At 43.6% G+C, this 21,122-nt stretch overlaps 1 protein-coding gene across 4 annotated transcripts in view; it reads right to left on the bottom strand.

Annotated features, from left to right (window-relative positions):
* The window catches only part of LOC147602988 (OVARIAN TUMOR DOMAIN-containing deubiquitinating enzyme 12-like), a 49,590-nt gene extending 28,996 nt beyond the window's left edge, over nucleotides 1-20,594 (bottom strand). Inside the window, exons 1-6 of one of the 4 annotated variants that reach the window (XM_086797485.1) lie at nucleotides 20,448-20,472; nucleotides 20,136-20,282; nucleotides 19,666-20,034; nucleotides 19,389-19,558; nucleotides 19,097-19,170; nucleotides 18,079-18,133 (exon numbers count right to left, since the gene is read on the bottom strand). In XM_086797485.1, coding sequence (XP_086653611.1) covers nucleotides 18,079-18,133; nucleotides 19,097-19,170; nucleotides 19,389-19,558; nucleotides 19,666-19,951 — 585 coding nt within the window. In that variant the 5' untranslated portion in view covers nucleotides 19,952-20,034; nucleotides 20,136-20,282; nucleotides 20,448-20,472. The other 3 variants (XM_086797484.1, XM_086797486.1, XM_086797483.1) reach the window with 3 other exon arrangements.
* Nucleotides 20,595-21,122: the final 528 nt, after the last annotated feature.

Raw genomic sequence — 21,122 nt, 5'->3', positions numbered from 1 at the left:
TGGCCTACACTTGCAATAATTGCACTTGATTGTTATGCCCCCTTTCTTTCCTTTCCAATTAGTTGCCATAGCTTTGTCTACATCAAATGCCTTTTCCCCTTGATCCTTAGATGACAGTCTTTTTCTATTAACATTGAAAGCATGTCATCAAAGGGTGTTTCTCTTGTCACTCTCAGAAATGTCAAAATCTCTGAAAACTTGGTGATTTCTACGCTGAATAGAAGAACAGCCTTCTTATCATCTTCTTCAACATTCACTCCCAGGCTTGAGAGTTGTTGGAGAAAGGAGCCAAGTTTGCTCAAGTGTTCTCCAAGGCCTCTTCTTCACTTATTTTAAAGCAAACAATTTTTGCTTCAAGAATACCTTTGAGTTATTTATCTTGTTGCCAAACAAATTTTGTCCCATACCTCATTAGAACTCTTGTTGAAGTCCACATGGTGAACAAGATTGTCAGACAATGCAAGCTCAATGAAAGCGATGACCTTGTCATTTCGGTCTTGCCACGTTTGAATCTTCTCAGCTCCTTCGTTGTTGCCTAGTTTCTTATCGGTGCCATTGACCATAGACCATAAATTGTCCCTCATCACATAAAGACGAAGCTTTGTCTACCAAGTTGAGAAGTTGATGCCACTGAACTTTTCTATCTTGATACTTTCCTTGATGCTCTCCATATTTCTGATTCGGGCCTGAGATGAACCCGTTTTGCTGATTTGGCCCCTGGATGTGCTGCATTTTGCCGATTTCATCCCTAGATGTGTTGTGTTTTCTACTCTACAGGCTGTAGGTGCAGCACATGGACCTCTCCTTCCTTGCGTTAATGACTGAATGTTGGCTGAATGCTGAAGCGATGGTTGAACGTTGCTAAATGCTGAGAAATTGTTGCAGGCTATGTGGACAGCAAGCATCTCATGAAGAGGTGGTGTTGGAGATTGGGTGGAGGGCAAGTCCTCAGAGGTCACCCATCCCAATTGTGTTCACAACTTCACGCCGATGTGCGCTTAACGGAAGGTTTCCACATCTTGGTCTAGCCATCCGGACCCCAAAATGAGACCCCCCCATTCGAGGCTGAGCACAATCTTGCCTTACACTTAAGCAATTAACGCAATTAAACAAGTTGAAAATGGCACCACAAAATGAAGCTTAACAAAGCTGAAAATTGAAATCACTTGCACATTGTACTAGGGCCGGAGCGAACCCCCTTGTAATAGATTGTATTGTCAAGGTTCTTGTTACAAGCTTCACGGGCATTCGCATGCCAAACTGTCCATAGGCATTCATGCAAATGAAAACAGCTATTCAAACATGGTTGTTGATGCGGTTGATTGCTTCCATAGCTTCCATTTGATTTCATAGTCTCACTCCTCGATCCCTCATAGCTAATCAAATGCAACTATGCTCCATTGGCATCCATACACAAACATTGTGTGTGCCAAGACCGAGACATAGGACCATAATGATTGGTATTTGGATCTTGAGTAAGGGAAAGAGAGCTTAGATGAGCTCTTACCGCAATTCTGCTTCTTGCTTTTAAGTACAACCATCGTATGTTTGATGTTCACGTTTCCAGCGGTCCATTTCCACTCTCGGATGAAATTAGGGTTTCTATAAATTAGGGTTTTTAGTAGGTATTCAAACTCTGAAATTCGAGCTTTTGGGTGCAAAAGATCTCCAAAGTAGAGGGCTATAGATGTACTTGGTTGCCCCAAAATTAGGGTTTCTAACAGAATTAGGGTTTTTGTAAATTAGGGTTTACAAAAAATTTGGGGACAATAGAATATTTAGGAGGCTCCATATTCATAAATAGAAGAGGAATTTTGTAAATTGGTGATCATATGGAGACTTAATAAGTAGAAGACAAGATTTCTCAAGCTTTCATGGCTATGGGAATCATGAAAAACAAGAAAATCAGCTTTCTCATAAGTGTGTGTGTCCAAAAATGAAAAGAGAAGCCCCCACATGGTTGGTGCTCACTTATAGAGAGAGGAGAGAAAGGGAAGATAAGCTTTTCCAACATGTAGAGGATGACTGGTGAGTGCCTATTGGGCCACCCGTCCAAACCATCCCTCCTCTTGACATGTGGGAGGCCGCCCAAAGCTCATAACATGCAAAAAAGGACGCCTAAATATGTGCGTGGCCGACCGGGAGTGGAAACTGGTCCAACCTCTTTATGAATTGTCCACCCGAACTTTAATGAGGTGTGGACCTGCAAAACAAAAAATTTGCCATTTGCTCATAAAATGAGCAACATAAAGTAAAATAGTATACTTACCACTTGTCGACATCCCACAAGCGAGGTCAGAAGACAGTTCACTCGCACGGTTCACAAGAGGGCGTCCCCAATTCATAAACTACACACACAATTCACGCATGCAACAAAACAGTTCATACAAAAATAAGTTCAAAATCTTACACGCATAAATACAATGCAAGAATGCACCATGGAACAGTTTCCCATTTCATTTAGCTAGTAACCCATGGTACCTTATTCTAGATATGGACGCAGATCAATATCCCCTACCTACATAACCAGCCTATTGGCTCTTGGTGTTGACGACAAGTCCTCGACCATGCCAATCCATCTTATAGAACTCCCATGAGCCTGAAGCGCAGAGAATGCCCAAATAGTGACATCCCCCCCCGCCCCGCTTCTAAGCAATTGACCGCAGCTGAAATGCTTCCAAGTATGCTCGAAGGAGCTGCGGATACTCCTAAAAGTAAGCTTCATCCATCCATTTTGCTTTTAAACAATTGACCGCAACTGAAATGCTTCCAGGTATATGCTCGAAGGAGCTACAGATATTCCTGAAAGTAAGCGTTATCCATCCATGGAAGAATAATTCTTGATTTTCACAAGATAGCGTCTTTGTAGCTTGCTACCTGCAAGTTTACATATTAGGTTAGGGTTGCACAGAAAACAAAGACACACAGAAAAACACAGCAGCAAGCACCCTCGAGAGAGGGAGAGATGGTGATCGATGCTCAAAGAAGATAGGATGCTCAAAGAACCTAATATGTAAACTTGCTACCTGCAAGTTTACATATTAGGTTAGGGTTGCACAGAAAACAAAGACACACAGAAAAACACAGCAGCAAGCACACTCAAGAGAGGGAGAGATGGTGATCGATGCTCAAAGAAGATAGGATACAAAAGTGTGGAGCTACAGAGTTGACTCCACAATATCAAAATACATAATAATGTGGTGTCCTTTCACACCTAATATCCAAGGGAAAAAACCTAAAGGGAGAAAAGTGCCTTGGTTAGCCCATGTTCACATGTGGCACCACTCATCGCATATGTGCCATAATTCATAGGATATATGCCAATAAATCCCCCCTGTAGTGGCAATGTGAACCTGTACAAGGTCTGAGCAGATCACTCTCTGTAGGAGAGTAAGCCTAAAGCTTTGCGGAAAGCTTCGAACTTCTCTCGAGGGAACGCCTTTGTGAACAAATCTGCAACATTGTTATCTGTAGAGAAGTAAGATAATAAGATCTCCTCTACATGAATCCTCTCCCTGACATAGTGATAATGAATCTCTATGTGCTTAGTACGTGCATGAAACATTGGGTTTCGTGCCACGGCTATAGCACTCTGGCTGTCAGTGAATATGGTGGTGGGTGTCTGTTGACACTCACGAGGTCAATCATCAATCTCCTCACCCATACACAATCTACTATGGCTGTAAAGGTTGCCCTGTACTCAGCCTCACAAGTAGATGTGACAGCACTGGGCTGCTTTTTGCTCAGCCATGATATGCATGAATGCCCCAAAAAGAAACAATTCCCACTGGTGGATTACCGTGTATCATAGTAACCAGCCCAGTTCGAATCACTGTAAGCATGTAGCTGCAAGCTGCTCCCCCTGGGATATACCAACGAAAGATCCAAGGAGCCCTAAAGATACTAGAACATCCGCTTCACTGCTTGCCAATGCTTTGTACCTAGGTTGTACATAAATTTGCTACACTAGGAAACCCCAAACTGAATATCCGGGCATGTGTTGCATAAGTATATGAGGCAGCCCACTGCTAATGCAACAATCCCAAATCGGTCATCTCAAATGACGTTTGCAATTCAACTTTGAATGCTGAAATTTTTTTCATGTCATTCCCAGTTAGTAACATGTCATCCACATAAAGAATTAGCATAATCAAAGTGCCATGATCCTCTTTCACATAGAGGGTGCTCTCCGTTGGACTATTGCAAAATCCCTACGTGGTTAAATAAGTATGTAACTTCTCATACCAAGCTCGAGGAGCTTGTTTGAGACCATAAAGTGCTTTTCGAAGCTTGCATACTTCGTTTTCATGACCATGCATCACAAAACCAATGGGCTGATTTACATACACTTCTTCCTACAAATCCCCATTGAGAAGAGCTGCTTTTATGTCCAACTGATGCACATTCCATCCATGATGGGCAACCAATGCAACAACACATCTAACTGTGGCCATACAAGAAGTACGTGCGAAAGTCTCATCATAATCAATGCCTTTTTCCTCGACAATTCCTTTGGCCGCTAGCTTGGCCTTGTACCTATCAATGGTACCGTCAGACTTTCTTTTTAACTTGTAAACCTACTTTGTGCCAATGGGCTTCTTGCGAGTAGTAAGTCTACCAAATCCCAAGTGCTGTTTTTATGGATAGAATCCATCTCATTTTGCATGGCTTGCATCCAATGCTCATCCTCATGAGCCTCTACAAATGAATCTAACTCATCTGTATCACAAAGCGTACTCATGCAAGCAACATCTACATGTTCTCTTGCATTACGTGAACCAACCCTAGTCGTGCTACCAAGTGGAGCTGAAAGTTTGCTCTCCTGTAAAGTACGGAGCAACCAATGAGGCACAACTCTGCCTCTTTCGTTGCTATCTGCTCTTGTGCGACTGCTTCCTCCACATTTTGAGGTGTAATGAGCTCATGCATGGACTGATTTTGAGTACCCAAATGCTGTCCATTAGGCAAAGTTGATGGTTGATCTGTTGAGCCATCAATTCCCAACGGGAGAAGGCCTTCAAACATGTTAAGTGGGCCTGAAGGTGGCTGAAGCCAATGGTTGGTCTGAATTTACAGCAAATACAACATCTCTGCTGTCCAAAATCCTTTGTGTGGAAGAATTAAAGAGACGATAGCCTTTACTACCATTGCTATAACCCATAAATATCCACTTAGCTTCTTTGTCATCAAGTTTACCTCTCAACTGATGAGGTACATGTGCATATGCTATACATCCAAAAACTCTGAAGTGATCAACTTTAGGTTTCCGTTCGTACCAAGCCTCATATGGCGTTATGGTTTTCAATGCTTTGGTAGGGCATCTATTCAACACGTGTAGCACACATTATCCCTCCATCGAGAATTTGTGAGGCAATCCTTTGCCTTTAACCATGCATCTAGCCATTTCCATCAAAGAGCTGTTTTTTCTCTCAGCAACACCATTTTGCTGAGGAGAAGATGGCATTGTGCATTGATGTTTTATGCCTTTTTTTGCCATAAATGCTTTGAAAGAAATGGACATGTACTCCCCCTCTCGATCTATATGGAGGGTCTGCACTTTGCAACATGTTTGATTTTCAGCTTGTGCCACAAAATGCTAAAAACATGCAAATACATCACATTTCGCCTTCAAGGGATACACCCAAGCAAATCTGGAGTAGTCATCGATAAAGGTTACAAAGTCTAGATGCTTTCCAAAAGATGGTGTCCATATAGCTGTGCACAAGCTGTAACTTCCAGACAGCCCTAGTTGATCCATCTTTTGGGAATACATTTCTGTGCATCTTACACAATATGCACCCTTCACATACATGTTTTGGTTGCAGCTCTACATGAGGCATATCTTGTACCATTTTATGCCTTTGCAATAGCATCAAACGGATATAATTCACATGCCCAAACCTGGCATGCCACAATTCTGCCTCATGCATGGCAGGTGTAAGAGTGGTAACCACATGAGCATCATGCTCTCTCCTATCAAACCTGTCAAGCTGAAATAACCCATGGTACAATGTGCCGGAAGTGACCAATGCACAGCCACCTTCACAGTCTTTGCATCATGATGGATAGCAAGTTCTTCTTAATCCCTGGCACATACAATACTCTGGAAGACATAAGTCTACGCCATCTGCTGTTGTGAGAGGAGCACCTCACCAACACCCTGAACTCAATAAGAAGAATTGTTTGCACATGTTACCCGCTTGCCTTCAAGGGCAGCCACAAGCTTCTTAAACAAATCCCTCCATGAGGTAAGGTGTTTAGAAGGACCACTGTCAAAGTACCATGTGTTGTGCCTTTCATTGACACTGAGAGACATATGCTCCAATGATGCATCATAACTGCAAGTAATGAAAGTCCACTCATCCTGCACGAGATTTACTGATGCATCATCTTTCCCTGCAAGTGATGAAGAAGAATCTACAACCATGCCGCTTTCCTTTTTTCTCCTTTGCACTCATTCAAGTAATGAACTGGCTTTTTGCAGTAGTGACATTTGCCCTTTTTCTTGGGCTTGCTTGCATCATTTTTAGCCTTTTGTGAAGGCTGTCCCGAATCAGCCTTTGGCTGAAAACTATGTTTGGCTTTCCCCTTGCCTTTGTCTTGGGCAGCAAAAGCCCCATCACCACGCATGCTCTCTTGTAGTAACAAACCAAGCAACTCTTCAAACAAAATTGGCTCCAGGTTTCCCCGCATGGATAGAGTGAGTGATGTGTGAAAGTTCAAGTAGGTTTCTGGCAAAGATGATAGTATCCTAGAAACCAACTCCTTTTCGGAAATGACCTCATAAATACTAAGCAACTACTCCTAAAGATCCTCGATCTTCGTAAGATGATCAGCCATACTATCACCTTCATTCAAATGCAACCCTGGCCTCATACTTTGCCTGATACATGGTTTCAAGTACATCCCAAGCTCGTCGTGAGGTCCTGCAAGACCGAATATGCGGTATGATTGATCGCTTTACTAACAAAGTAATCAAAGCCATTGCTTGGGCATCGCGAGTATCCCATCTCTTCTGCTCCCGTGAGGGAGGAGTGGGTCCTGCAGCTTGTTGAGCACCACGGCCAAGCATGTTAGGTGCTCTGTCAAAACAGGGCGTACATCTTCACCTGACACATAACCCCATAATCCTTTGGCCAAGAGTAGATTTCGGACCATGAAACTTCATAGGGAGTAATTACTACCATCCAATTTGTCCTCTTGGGACAAAAACCCAAATATATCGGTTGTATTTTCAGCCATGTGCTGAAATCTCTTGCAAGAGAGATGCAAACACGTGCAACCACATATGCTATAAAAAGCACCTGTAGGCAAAATCCCAAACGCACCGGAGTGCAATGCCAGGCAACCACAAAGTCCTATACAAATGTTTTGCCCCGAATACAAGGCTACAACCTGCAGATAAGCAATGCTGAAAATCCCCAAATTTTTGAGCACCAATGGGCTGATTTATGTGTCAATTGCACATAATTGACAAAAGCCCCAAAAATCTATGTACCAATGAGCTTTAATTGTGCAATTAAGCACTGATTTTAAGAAAGCCCCAAATTTCTCTCGTGTCCTGTAATTGCAATTGTGCAAATTCTGAAAAATCCCCAAATTTTCTTTGTCCTGCACCTTAATTCTGCCCTACACTGTTGCCTGCACGTGATTTTTGCAATGAAGCAAGAAATGAACAAAAGCCTCTTGAACTGAACTAAAAAATCAGTACCTGGTGGAACCTTGAATTTCGCAGAGATGCCTATTGAAGAAGTTGTGTGCAGACCGTAGACTCTGGTGATGGCAAGCTGAAGACTGTGCACACAGCTATGCAAAGACTCTAGCCCACAGTGCTCCTCTGACTCTAGCCCACAGTGCTGGAGAGGACCTACACACGACGTGGGCGCATGTAGGACCTACAGACGACGTGGGCAACTATAGGAGCCAGTGCTGACAAGACAGGCTGTTGACAGGAGATAATGGCGTTGATGGAAGAAGAAGGCGACGAACTACTGACGGACTGCAATGGCGACGTGCAGGAGTTGGTGGCCTCAAGCAACAGGCAGGAGCCAGCAACGTGTAGGGACTGCAGACACAAGGCGGTGACAGCTGGCAGGCTGGCGGGAGACGGAATGTGACTTGCAAGCAACGGCGACTGGCGGTGACAGCTGGCAGGCTCGCAGGCTGGCGGGAGACGGAATGTGACTTGCAAGCAACGGCGACTGGGCGTCGAACGGCGAGGTAACTGGTGGCCAAACGGGGACAATGACGGAGAGCACACGACGACGAAAGCAAGGCACCAAAAAGCTCACAAGTCCGTCAATTGCCACATAAGCCTCAAGTGGGGCTGAGTGCCGCCAGTGGGCGGGGTGGTGGAGGAGCCCTCCCCACTACTGCCGCCCGAGATGGTGGCTAGAATGGGGGGCGGAACGCCAGCCGGCAGGGAGTGCAGCCGAAAATGTGAAAGCGACGAATGGCATTCCGCAGCGGACGGACGGACTGGGCAACGATGGAAAATCACAGTCGATGACAGACGGAAGGTCGTTGGGCGTTGGGAACTGCACAACTAGAGGGCTGCAACCAGCTCTGATACCACTGTTAGGTTAGGGTTGCACAGAAAACAGAGAGAGAAAAAAACACAGCAAAAACAAGCACACTCAAGAGAGGGAGAGATGGTAATTGATGCTCAAAGAAGATAGGATACAAAAGTGTGGAGCAAGAGAGTCGTGGAGCAAGAGAGTCGACTCCACAATATCAAAATACATAATAAATGTGGTGTCCTTTCACACCTAATATCCAAGGGTAAAAACCCAAAGGGAGAAAAGTGCCCTTGGTTAGCCCATGTTCACATGTGGCACTACTCATAGCATATGTGGCATAGCTCATAGGATATATGCCAATATTACACTCTTTATGAAAGACAATTTGTTTGGGTTGCAAAACCTCTTCCAGCTCATCCACTTTCGGTGGATCCTCTAGGACTGGTTCCATAGGTGGAGGTCCCACATACTTGCACAAGAGGCTCACATGGAATGCATTGTGTATCTTCCAATGATCCGGTAAAGCAAGCTGGAAAGCCACATCATTTATCTTTTTGATCACTTTGAAGGATCCATAATACCTGGTAGAGAGCTTAGGGCATACTCCCTCCTTACCAAGTCTCTTACTAAGCCTAGCTTTCTCAAATTTCAACAATACCAAATCATTTTCTTTGATATCCAATTGCCTTCTATGCTTGTCAGCAGCCTTCTTATGCTTTGCTTGAGAACGTTCAATGGTTGTCTGAACCTGTGCAAAGGCAATATCAAGGTCCCTTACATACTCATCGGCAGCAAAAATCTCATCCTTAGTGCGTAGGATGGGTGGCAATACCACTTTGCCATACATGATCTCAAGAGGAGCCTTGCCTGTAGAAGCATGTACCATATTTATTGTATGCAAATTCCACAAGTGGTATATACTTTTCCCAGTAAGATTTTTGATCTGCCACATAGCATTTAAGCAAATCCAATACAACTGAATTTGCAGCTTCACTTTGTCCATCAATTTGAGGATGATAAGCCGATGAAAAATTCAACTCAGTGTTGGTGTAAGTTTTCTCCACATCTCCTTGTGACAACTCCTAATTTCTTGAGAGGGGGAAAAAAAATCTTCCTTTCTACTCTTGGCTGAATCTCTTCACCAAAAGGCAAGTCGAAACCACTGTAACATGCGGAAGCTTACAGACAAGATTATACTTTGATAATGAATATTCAACAAAATAGAGCTCTCCAAAAGAGGCTCGTTGTTCTAGAATCTCTATCCCCCACAATTAACTTAGGCATACCATGATACTTAAACACCTGTGACATAAAGAGTTTAACCATATGCTCAGCTTTTATGGTCTTTCTGACAAGTATGAAATGTGCTTACTTGCTAAACCTGTCCACAATGGTCCAAATTGCATCATTACCATATTGTGTACGAGGAAGATCCATAATGAAATCCATTGTGATGCTTCCTATGGCTAGTTAGGAATAGGCAAAGGCTGAAGTAAACCTTAGGCCTTTTACCTATCAAACTTTACCTTTTGACAGGTGATACATGCACGAACAAAAGTTTCTCTCTTTCCTCATGCCTGACCAAAACAGATTTGTACCAGCCTCCTTCAAACTTGTGACCACCTCAAACCGGGACTTTAGCAATACTCCCCAGCTTCAATAGAGAAGCGCCTCCAACAGCCCTTGATATGGAACCACCCTCTCGTCCGGTTACCCAATGGTCACATGTTGGGTGCGCATCCGCACGTGTCATGGGGAGATCTGAGCATGGACCCAACGCAGTCCCTCGTGAAACAAAGAGGAGATGCGAAGCATGCACGTGTCGTGGAGATAACTCACGACTTCCTCAAAAGAGGGAAGATGATCACGAAAATAAATATTATCCTTAAAAGAATCAAAGGAAGCAGGCAATTTACCAAGAAGTTTATGGATGGGATTGTTGATGGTGCTCCCGTACTCCTCAAGCTGCAGCTTGATATGGGTGAACTCTCCAATCTTCTCGATCAAGTTATTTGACTCATGATGAGCATTACTCCGAGTAGAGACAAATTGTGCCTATATAGATGGAGTCATGCAATGGATGATGATAAGACGAGCCTGAGCATCCAATATGCTTCTCAAGGGACAGTCCACCAAGTGAGGTATGGAGATAGCCATCCACACCCCAGCTCCTTCTAGCAATAACTGAGTGTAGAAAGACCATGTATGATAGTTGGTTGCTGTAAGCTTCATGGAGTCACTAACTTGGGGAGGATTGTAGGATGGGATATGGGTAGGGGTGGGAGCAAGACCTGGATGAGAGAAACTCAAAGAAAGATTGGGAAGAGGTCGCTTGTGGAGCTAGAGCAGGAGCAGGGGATCCAGGCAATGAAGAAGCTGGAGTAGCAAACGAGAGAAGGAGTAGCAGTAGAGAAATCTCCTGAAGCCATGTCCTCTGACAAGAAACCTTCTTGGAAGAAAGAGGGCTGTAAAAAAACAGCAAATAGCCTCCTCTAAAGCTATGCACAGCAAGAGGAGAGAAAGAACAAAGGGACAGAGGGTGGGAAAAGAGAAATAGAGTAAGCAAATCTCTCACGAACCCTGTCCTCAGCACCTAGAAGAGAGCTTCAACATCACAACGAAAACACGGCAGTCCAACAGTACAGATGCAGAAAACGCAACTAATTGATGAAGCCTCTGCTCCAATCAGAAAAATGCAGCAACTCCTTACCTATAAATCAGTGTTTGGCTCTTGTACCATGACAGAAAGAGCATCACAGGTTGTAGCCCAAAGCACAAACTGTAGAAGGCTGGAAACAGTTGATTATTGCTGAAAATGAGCACAAGGGAAACCCGTAGGTGCTTACAAGCATAAGAGACTGTCGCTACAGTCAATGACCTCCAGCAGATATGCAAGAATGAAATGAAAACTGAGGGGAAAGGTGAGCACCCTTATATGTCCCTCATGAGAGCTGATCAGCCAGCTGTAGTAGGCCGACAACTAATATGTAGCATAAAAGTGCTATAAAATGTCTTAAAAATGGTAGAAAAAACCCAAATAACATCTACTAAAATATGCACATGCAGGGTCTCATAAAATGACCAGTACAAGCATGAAAAAGATGTAGACCCTCTGGAGATGATATATAATCCAACACCTTGGGGATTGATACTTTTCACATAGCTTCCCCCCGGATTCCCAGGCCAAGAGCCTCACTGGGATATGAGGTAGGGCCAGACTTAACCTTGACATCGACTCTTCCATCCCCCCCGGAGCTCTTCCATCCCCCCCAAGAGCGGCTTACCCCGATCCCAAACCCTCCTCCCCGCGCAATGGTTGGGAGTGTTCACCAAACATGACATACCTTTGGCAGTACATGGTGCTGATGAGAGTTCAGCCTTCCTCACTTATTCTATCTAAGCTAATGGCACACTTGTCAAAGCAAAACCCCCTTCCAAGGATGTCAATGGGATGCACTCCACAAAGAGTGCAGGTGATTGGTTTCCAAAAGCGTGGTTGGTACATCAACCCTCCAGCAGCCAAGGTGGCGAGAGAGGGATTTTGGCGGTTATGGTTATGGGAGGGCTGCCCATAAGGCGAGTGAACATGGCAGGATCCCTTTGCTAGAGAGGAGGCTCCCGGCACCCCCTTCTTTGCTTGCACAACATGGCTGGGCAGTAGGATTCACATGCCTAAGATTGAGAGCATTCAAGCAACAGCAGGGCACTAGTAGCCCCAGCGCCTCCCTCAATTTCTTCCAAATTTCTGAAAGAGGATGTGGGATAGTTTTTAGCCGCGGAGATTACACTCTTTCTGTGGCAGTTGGCCCACCGGAGCCTAGCGGTTGGCACTTGGTTAGCCATCGGATGTACATTAGCACTCTATTCAAGGAGTGGGCATCTACAGGAGTCCTAGCGTCATTGCCTTTGGGATTGCCCAAAGGCTCAGCAAGTTTGGCAAAGGATTCTCCGCATCTTCAATATGGACTGGGCTCCCCCCCACACAGTTACTTGGGGCAACCGACGTTGAGACAACCATGGCATATGAGGAGGATGGTGAGGGACTGGCACTACAGGTTTCTCATCATCCAATCTCAACAACTCCAGTTTCCGTTCCCTCTTCAGTTCACCGGACTCCAAGCTCCTACCAGAGATGGGAGATTTGCAGCAATATTGATGCATGACATATTTGGTGAGCTCATTGTAGTGAGGCCATCGAAGGCACCCCCACCCCACCAAGGAGTCCATCCGGAGCATATGGCTCAATATCATTCACACCCTCCATGGACACTCAGGGAAATTCAGGGGGCTCTGATCTCATGCAGAAGTGCCGCAAGGCCCTCCTGCGAACTTGGCATCACGACCTGTTTCTCACTGACACTAGCGGTGAGCCCACCTAGCATTATAGACCACCGGTATGTTTGTTCCACCACCCCCCCCCTCCCACCTCCCAAATTGTATGAGGTAGCCTCCACCCCCTAGAGGAGCTAGCCTGGGGAGGAGAGCGCCCCCACCCCCTCCTTGGAACCCCTTTTTGTCATTTTGATTATCACTCCCTCTCTAGAGCTGAGTTGTACTTGGCCTACGTGGTTCATTTTGGTAACTAATAGAAGGATCTCTTTTCCAGAAAAAAAAAGGAGTGATCTCTGTAGAACTCACACTTCTTTACCAATCTCTGACGACGACACCCATATCCGATGTATCTGTAGTCCGAGTAGATCTAACCGGATGATCGGTGATCTCATGTCATGACAGGTTGAGGTAGGGCAAATCTAGGTTGTACTGAAACGGGGGGAGATGGTCCACCATCACAATGCTCTCACTAGCTATTGGGCTCGACTGGACCAATGGTACATGTTGAATCAGTGCTTTGATGCTTTTACCTGCGCAATGAGCTTGGATTTCTCGATGCGCTTGTCGGATCATTTCCCGCTCTGTATAACGTTGCATTTTGGTCTCCCACCACAAGATGTGCCACTGCCTTACAAGAGGCTATTGTTGGTTAATAATAGTTATCTCAAGCATCAATGCTTCCAGTTCATGATACATGGACTCATTGATCGCCTTGTTTTGCATGTTTTTGTTGATGCCGACTCGGCATGGGATCGTTTTTCCATGGGCATGCAAGATATTATCCGAGACTATGGCAAATGCTACATAGGAGGCTTACAAACTCGGGTGGCCAATGCTAAGTCTCAACTACAGCAGCTTATATAGATCTTAGTCAGCAACGTGTCCTTTTTGCTGCCGAGTAATCCCGCCTTCAATCCGCACATCATTGCTTGGTTGACAATGATAAACGTAAACTCCACAAATGGCGAGTCCGTTCTCGTCAAAAGCATTGCAAGATAAGGGCTGCTCCTCTAAGGCTTTTTTCAAAAGCCTCCACACTTCCCGACGTATGCATTCCCTTCATAGGGTGCAATGGCATGATGGGACTTGGACTGCCAATAAGTAGCAGCTTGATGGTGTTGTCCAATAGTATTTTTTGATTTGTTTGCTGCTCCTGGACCCTCCACCTCAAATGAAATTGTAGCACCTGATGTGTTCTTACGCAAAGTGCATCCTATTCTCTCCGCGGATGAGGCAAATTTGTTAGAGATGCCATTTACTGATGAGGAGTTGACAGTTGCCTTGGCCCGATTGCGTCGCTTCAAATCCCCCAGATGGGATGGTCTTACAGTTGAGTTCTTTGCTGAGTTTTGGGATGATTTGAGCGCTGTTTTACTACGCATGATTAATGATATATATATATATTCATAAGGTCAGAAAAATCTGAACTTACGAATTGAGAGATTTAAGAAAGAAATAATAGAGAAGAAGGACAAAGACAAAAACAAAGCATTTGAAAGATCAAAAATAAATAAACTAACAAACCTAGCTACTAAGGAGAGGAAATTAAAAGATAATATCAAACGAAGACTCTTAATTAAGACATTAACAAAAAAAACAAATATACAAACAAAAACAAACAAACAAACCAAAAAAAAAACAAAAAACACGAAACAAGAAAACAAGAAAACAAAACAAAACAATTACATGAATGAAAGAAACTTTAAAAAATAAAAAATAAAAAACACACACACAAGCATACACACACTTCTTCTTAATAAGAACGTAAATCTTTTGAGCTGAGATACTAAACAACAACACAAAATAGCAAAACAGAGAACTGTAAACTCTAGGCCTAAAGCACTTGAGAGCCAAAACCAAACATTAAGCTAAACTTTAAAAAAGACTTCGATTCATGCTTGGCTTTTTGGTGTGATGCCTCTCTCATGGAAAAAGGGTTTGCTGCGTTTGCTCCCTAAAAAACCATTGTGTGAACGTCTATCGGATTGGCGTCCGATTACTGTGATGCCATTGGTTTAAGTTGGTTTCTAAGATGTTGGTTCTCCGGCTGTCCCACATTTTATATGCTAGTTTGCATCGTGCCTAGTATGGTTTTGTGCCTCGCAGGCAGATTCTTGATAATATTGCTAATACTTACATTGGGATAGAGTATGCAAAATACACTGGTCAAGATGTTCTTATCATGCAAGTAGACATTGAGAAAGCTTTTGATACCATTCAATGGGATATCATTGCAGCTGTTCTCGCCTAGTTGGGCTTCAGTCGTCGCATGCAACATGTGGTGCATTGGCTCTATGTGGATGGCTCTGCCCGTTACCTGTTGACTGATGCTCTCTCTTCCTCTTGGACATTGGGCCGCTCCACTTGACAAGGCTGTCCTCTCAATGCCTTGCTATATGCTATCGCCACTCACCCGTTACTGCTATACATGGATGCTTTGGTTTCGGAGCAGCACTTGCATGGCATTGCTATTCCTGGGGGGACACCTTTTGTTAGCTAGGCTTATACTAACGACTCTTTTTTCTTCTTGCGCAATTCTCAGTCAGATCTTCAACAGCTTATGCAAGATCTTGATCTGTAAGGTTTGGCAGTGAGGTTAAAAGTTAACTTTGCAAAATCAATACTCCTACCTTTGCATGCGCGTGACTGGCATCGTTTCTTGTGACCGGGCCTCTTGCTCCCTCCTGATCATGTGGTGCGGCATTTGGGGTACCCCATTGGTTGGCACATTTTCTTGTCACAGTGGGTGCTTCAAAAGCTTTACCATAAGCTAGACTACTGGAAACTTTCCACTTGGCCACTTCATGTTCACCTTCAAATTGTCTGGTCCATCATTATGGCTTATGTGCAATTTCACCTGCCGCTCATTCCTTGGTCCTCTTCGGACATTCAGCAATTTATGTCCAGAGCGATGGAATGTCTTTGGCATACCAAAACTGACTGTAAGGCGGTGCGTCTTCTCAAATGCAGTTATGTTTGAACGCCAAAGATGCATGGGGGCTTAAACATCCTCAACATACATGTTCATGTGCTTGCTCGCAAGGCCATGCTCTTGCCTACTTTCTTGGAACAGCGTCAGCCCTGGACACTCATGCTTTCTCATTTCTTAGGACAGCAGCATTTGGGCATTGGTCACCAGCTATTTTCGGGCATTTTCAAGGTCGCATTCCTACCTGTCCTTTTTCTACCCGTTTGATTTCCGATTGGATGCAGCTTTTGGCACATTTATTTTGGTCTGGCCGCCCTCTGGATCCGAGCAATTTGCTTCGTTAGCAAAGTCTACACTAGAGTCGGGTCTTTGATTCTTCTCTAGCACTTTTTCAACCTCGTAAGGCTTATTTTCTACATCACTTGGGCATTTCTCTAGTGGAAGATATAGTGGATGACAGTGGCCACACACTCTCTTTCACTATATCTTCCACTAGAGAAATGACTTGGGCATTTCTCTAGTGGAAGATATAGTGGAAGATATAGTGAAATGCTGCAGGCATTTCTCTAGTGGAAGATATAGTGGATGACAGTGGCCACACACTCTCTTTCCCACAGGCCCAGACATGATTTCATATGGGGATGCATCACCAGCATATATGGCATGCTATTGTTGAGTTACTATAGCCTTTCCAGCCGGTGCCTCACTTGTTTTCTCCTCTTCCACTGCTTGATTGGAAGTTTGATCGGAGGCTACCAAGTTATTCCACTTTTTCTTTTGCTGATTTGTCTGCTAAAAAAGCCTACCATCTTCTTCTTCTGCAACCATGGATTCAAGAGCATGACAATCGTTTGTGGCATTTGGACAGGCCGCTTGGGTGGTGGAAAACAAGTCTTCATCGTATATGGAAAAGTAAGCTTCCCCTCAACCAACGGGTCTTTCTATGGCGATGTCTAGTGGGGACCCTTCCAGTGGGTGTCCTTCTGGCTGCCCGACATATAGTCTCCTCGGTTTGCCCTACTTGTTCGCATCCGCACGAGACGGTTTTGCATTTTCTGTGGGCTTGTCCTACCACTCGAGATTTCCTGGCTCATTTGACAACTCTTCTCCATGCCCGATTTCCCAACCTTTCCTTTGGCATGCACTTTTGGCTTTTTGGTAGATATCCCTCTACCGCCAATTATGCTCTCTTTTTTTCGTGGTGCCGTTACTGGGCCTTATGGAGTTTATACCATGCCCGCAACACTAAGTTGTTTGGGCACACTTTGGTGGATGTCTTCGCCTTTTTCAGATTTTCCTTGCTCCAATCTCTCCAAGATGCCCACTTTCTTGGAGATCTTTCCACGGCCCAATTGGAAGTGTTTTATCACTGTTTCTAGTTTTTTGTAGTAGCTGCCATGTTGGGGCAGCTATGAATGTACATTGCTTTTATAATAAAACAGTAGTTTTCACCAAAAAAAAAAGTTTGTGGTGGTTGGGGGAAGCCACTATTCCTTTCTTTGGTCATATAGACATAGGTTAAAATATCTATGCACATGAATTCTTTATGAAATTCATGTATAAAACACAACACCCTAGAATTTTTGGATTTTAACTCTTGCAAGACTTGTCTAGCAAAGGTGAGTTGTTTTACCTATTCTATTCCAGCACAATGACAATGAAAATTGTGTGCTTAAGCTATGTTGTAATTATCTCAATTCAATTTCTTAGATATATGAAAAGTTGCTCTCTTAGTTCATATTTTGGCTATTTTTTATGTTCTCTTGCTGCTTGCATGGCCCACCATTTTCTTGTGGCTTCAGGTTAGTCATTTTCATGCTCCTGATTTTGGTGAGCTTTTGTTCTTATGGGCCTTTGTGCTCCATGTGATCCTTTGTGATTTTGCTCAACTGGGTGTTTGGGCTTTCGTGATCCCATTGCAAATGGAGGTATAACATGGCTGTATCTTTTGTTCCGCCTTCCGGTATGCATCCTATCCAAGTTATGGAGCCTTTAACCTGATTGACATTTTTAATGCTTTTAACTTTGATGTTTCTATTTTAGCATCTATCTGACTTGCGTACAGCCACATGGTTCTTAAGAAAAACTAGGTTTATGAATTGGAGTTTAACCTTGTAACTTATTAACAACACATCTTGTTGAATATGTTGACGTGCACAAGCACCACTAAAAGTTGATCTAAATAGATTAATAGACATGTTGATAGAATTATAAGAAACAGTAAAGAAAATAATGGCAGTATAGTGATAAGTAACATGACATAGTAGCACTCAAGGTCTGAAATTTGTGTAACCTTACCTGGCAGTTCCCATCACCATCAACCTTAAGTTCGCTTAACCCATATAGCTTTAACCTAAAGTGATCCAAAAAAAGTTTTAACTCAAAGTCAGGACTTTGCTTACAAACATGAATCTTCCTCTCTTACATCAATAAATAAAACTTATGCACTCCTTTTACATTAATAAATAATTGTAATTAATTAATTCATGTTTACAAGGTAAGATTTCACACATCTAAGAGGATACAACGTAAAGTGTATGCACGCAACACTCACACGAATTTTTTTCCCAGGAAAGAGATCGTTTTATTAGTTAAAACAAACAGCCATAGGCTACATGTACATGCTCAGAACCCTGCCAAGTGAAATCCGGGGCTGTTCCCTCCATTGCTGACCACTCTTGGAGTGAAACTACCTCATACAACGGTTGGGGGGGAGGACCACACAAGCAGCCTGTGACGGCAAATGATCTCTGCCAGTGTCACTATGTACCCGAGTGCAAGGTGCATGTGACAATCGGTCTACCACTACTGGTATTGTCAGTCTGTTGTGGACAAGGAAAAATGCCAAAATTCAGCAGTAAATGCTTGTCCCTTATGCTGGCCAGCTGGCAGGAGCTGGCAGACTGCATGTTTGTAAGCCTATACAGGCTGCCAACTGGGTGTCCTTTCTCTCCATAATGCCTAGAAAGTGGCCGACTTGCTGAATATGCTAGCTAGGCTGGCCCACATGCTTAGGAGAGGTGGCATAGGGTTCTTAGACCCATGTGCAAGGCAACCCCCATAGTGGGGTAGATGTTCCTTTTTTCACGTTTCTGGCATCCAATTATTCATGGATCATATGAACGCATTCTTTGTCTCATAAATCCTTGGGCCTTTCATAGATATTTAATACAAACCTCTCTCTCCATCTCTCACACGCGCGCGCACATTGTTTCATATTTTGAATGTTTCTACTCAACTGGCCAAGATTGTATTGTTTTATGTAGTACAACACAAACATACAGTATTCTAGCTCAATCCGTTCTTCAGAATTTACCTGTCAAGCAAACGCTGGTGAGCAGCAGATGCATCATCAACAGTTGGTATTTCTCCATTAATCCTTGGTACATGCTGCAAAATAACAACTCTTTGTAATGATTTAGATACTCATATATTATTGTCCTACAAATGTCAAAAATCCTTTTAAGCTGAATAAAATTGTTCATGTCTTCATGACATTCAAATTACCCAGTTTTCCATAGGCTTTGTAAAGATTATAGGTCAGCATAAACTAACCCAAACAAGGCAGTCACAACATAAGGTTCAAGAGAAAGTATCTATCAGCTTACAGGAATAGAGTCCATGTGAGTTAATCTTTTTCCAACTTCTCCATCATAAGTGGCAAAATCTTCTGAAAGTTCTGGTACACCACCATCATCACTGTCTGGTCCCGAATCATAGTCATAATTTGCACTTGGATCGTAGTCATTTTGAGCTATTCCTCCAACTGGCCAAGTATCTGATATCAACAGCCAATAGTTATTTGAATGGCCCTTCCTTTAGAGTTACGTGATGCTTACAGCTCTTCCATGACAGTACTACACAGATCATGCACTATACAAATACCTGTGGACGGTGCTGACCAATCCCACCAGTCTTGAGACCTCTCAGATCCCTCTGCATCTTCTTTCATGGCAAGTTGCGATAGCTCTTCTTGCAGAGCATGTGCAATGACTTCGTCATTTTCAACAGTGCTATAACCTCTTACTGTGTATGATTCTCCAGGTTGAACAAACTCCGTTCGAGCATGATCACTCATTTGAACACTAGTCCTGCCAAGTCCTGTACTTGAATAACCTTCTAACAAGTCATGGAGGCCCCATCTCACTAGAAGTGGGTCATCTGTTACCATCTTTTCCCTCCACTACCTACAAGTCAACTGCTTCTAATACTGGAGTCTCGATTCACAACTCCTGCACCTGATGCAAGGGCCACCTGTATTTGTGATTCAAAAAGTAAGTACTACAATTCAAATAATAATTGGATTTCTTACTCAACGAAACCTTCAGTGGAGTGGATTTGCTGCCAAGCATAACTGATCATGAAGAGGCTATATCTTGGGACCCCTGGGCGCCAAGACCGTACGAACGAGCCAGAATAAATCCGGGTGTGGGTGTGGGTGTGGGTGTGTGAGAGAGAGAGAGAGAGCGAGCGAGCGACCGAGCAACCGGACGGGGTGAAGGCTGTGGGGCAGAACACATAAAAGTCTTAATCGATCAAGTGGTTTGCTCTACTTCTTATATCTCGATATTTGGGATGTTCGACATGCGACATGTATATACAAAACAAATAAAGCAGGAAGAATATCGGAGGGAAAAAAAAAAAAAGCAAGAGCAGGGCGAATGCACCTGAATCCTGATAGCAGTGATATGATAGGCGTTGTGTGTGTGTGTCGGCGCAACACGCGGGATCGATGAGAGAGAGAGAGAGAGAGAGAACGCAAATGTGAGCAAAACTTGGGGCAAACGACGTGGAAAATGTATTTGTTCTTGTGCCTAAAGTAAGATAGAACATACACGTCTTCTTTAAAGGTTGCTAATCTATGACGTGTCGAACTTAAGTAAGCAACGTCGTCCCCTTACGATCGGATGAGGAGAGTGCATGAGGAAAATAAATCTTCCTTCCTCCTTGTAAGAAATTTGTAGCGGAGTGCATGAGGAAAATAAATCTTCCTTCCTCCTTGTAAGAAATTTGTAGCGGCAAGAAATGGGGAGTTGCATGTTTTCCTTGCTTTAAGAAATCTTGAAAAACATATGAAACCAATAAGAACAAAGTAGCCTTGTTTAAAACATGTGAGAACTTCAACTACCTATCCAAAGATTTGCTCGCCTTAGATGTGAGAGAATGTGCTCTGAGTTGCCAACTTCTCAAGTGCATTCTTGAAGAGTGAGGGTCCTTTGTTTCTATACGGGAAAGTTAGCTTCTGACCTCAACCAAGACCTTCAACAAGACATGGACTTCAACTTTCAGAGGGCCTAACCTCATAGCACAATCCAAGGTTTGAATTTTGGCATGATGAATAA

This window comes from Cibotium barometz, chromosome 65 (assembly GCF_041138505.1).
Source record: "Cibotium barometz isolate CiBa-2024 chromosome 65, ASM4113850v1, whole genome shotgun sequence".
NCBI classification, from domain to species: Eukaryota; Viridiplantae; Streptophyta; class Polypodiopsida; order Cyatheales; family Cibotiaceae; genus Cibotium; species Cibotium barometz.
The sequence above is the reverse complement of the archived record's forward strand: the minus strand, read 5'-3'. Positions and strand labels throughout refer to the sequence as shown.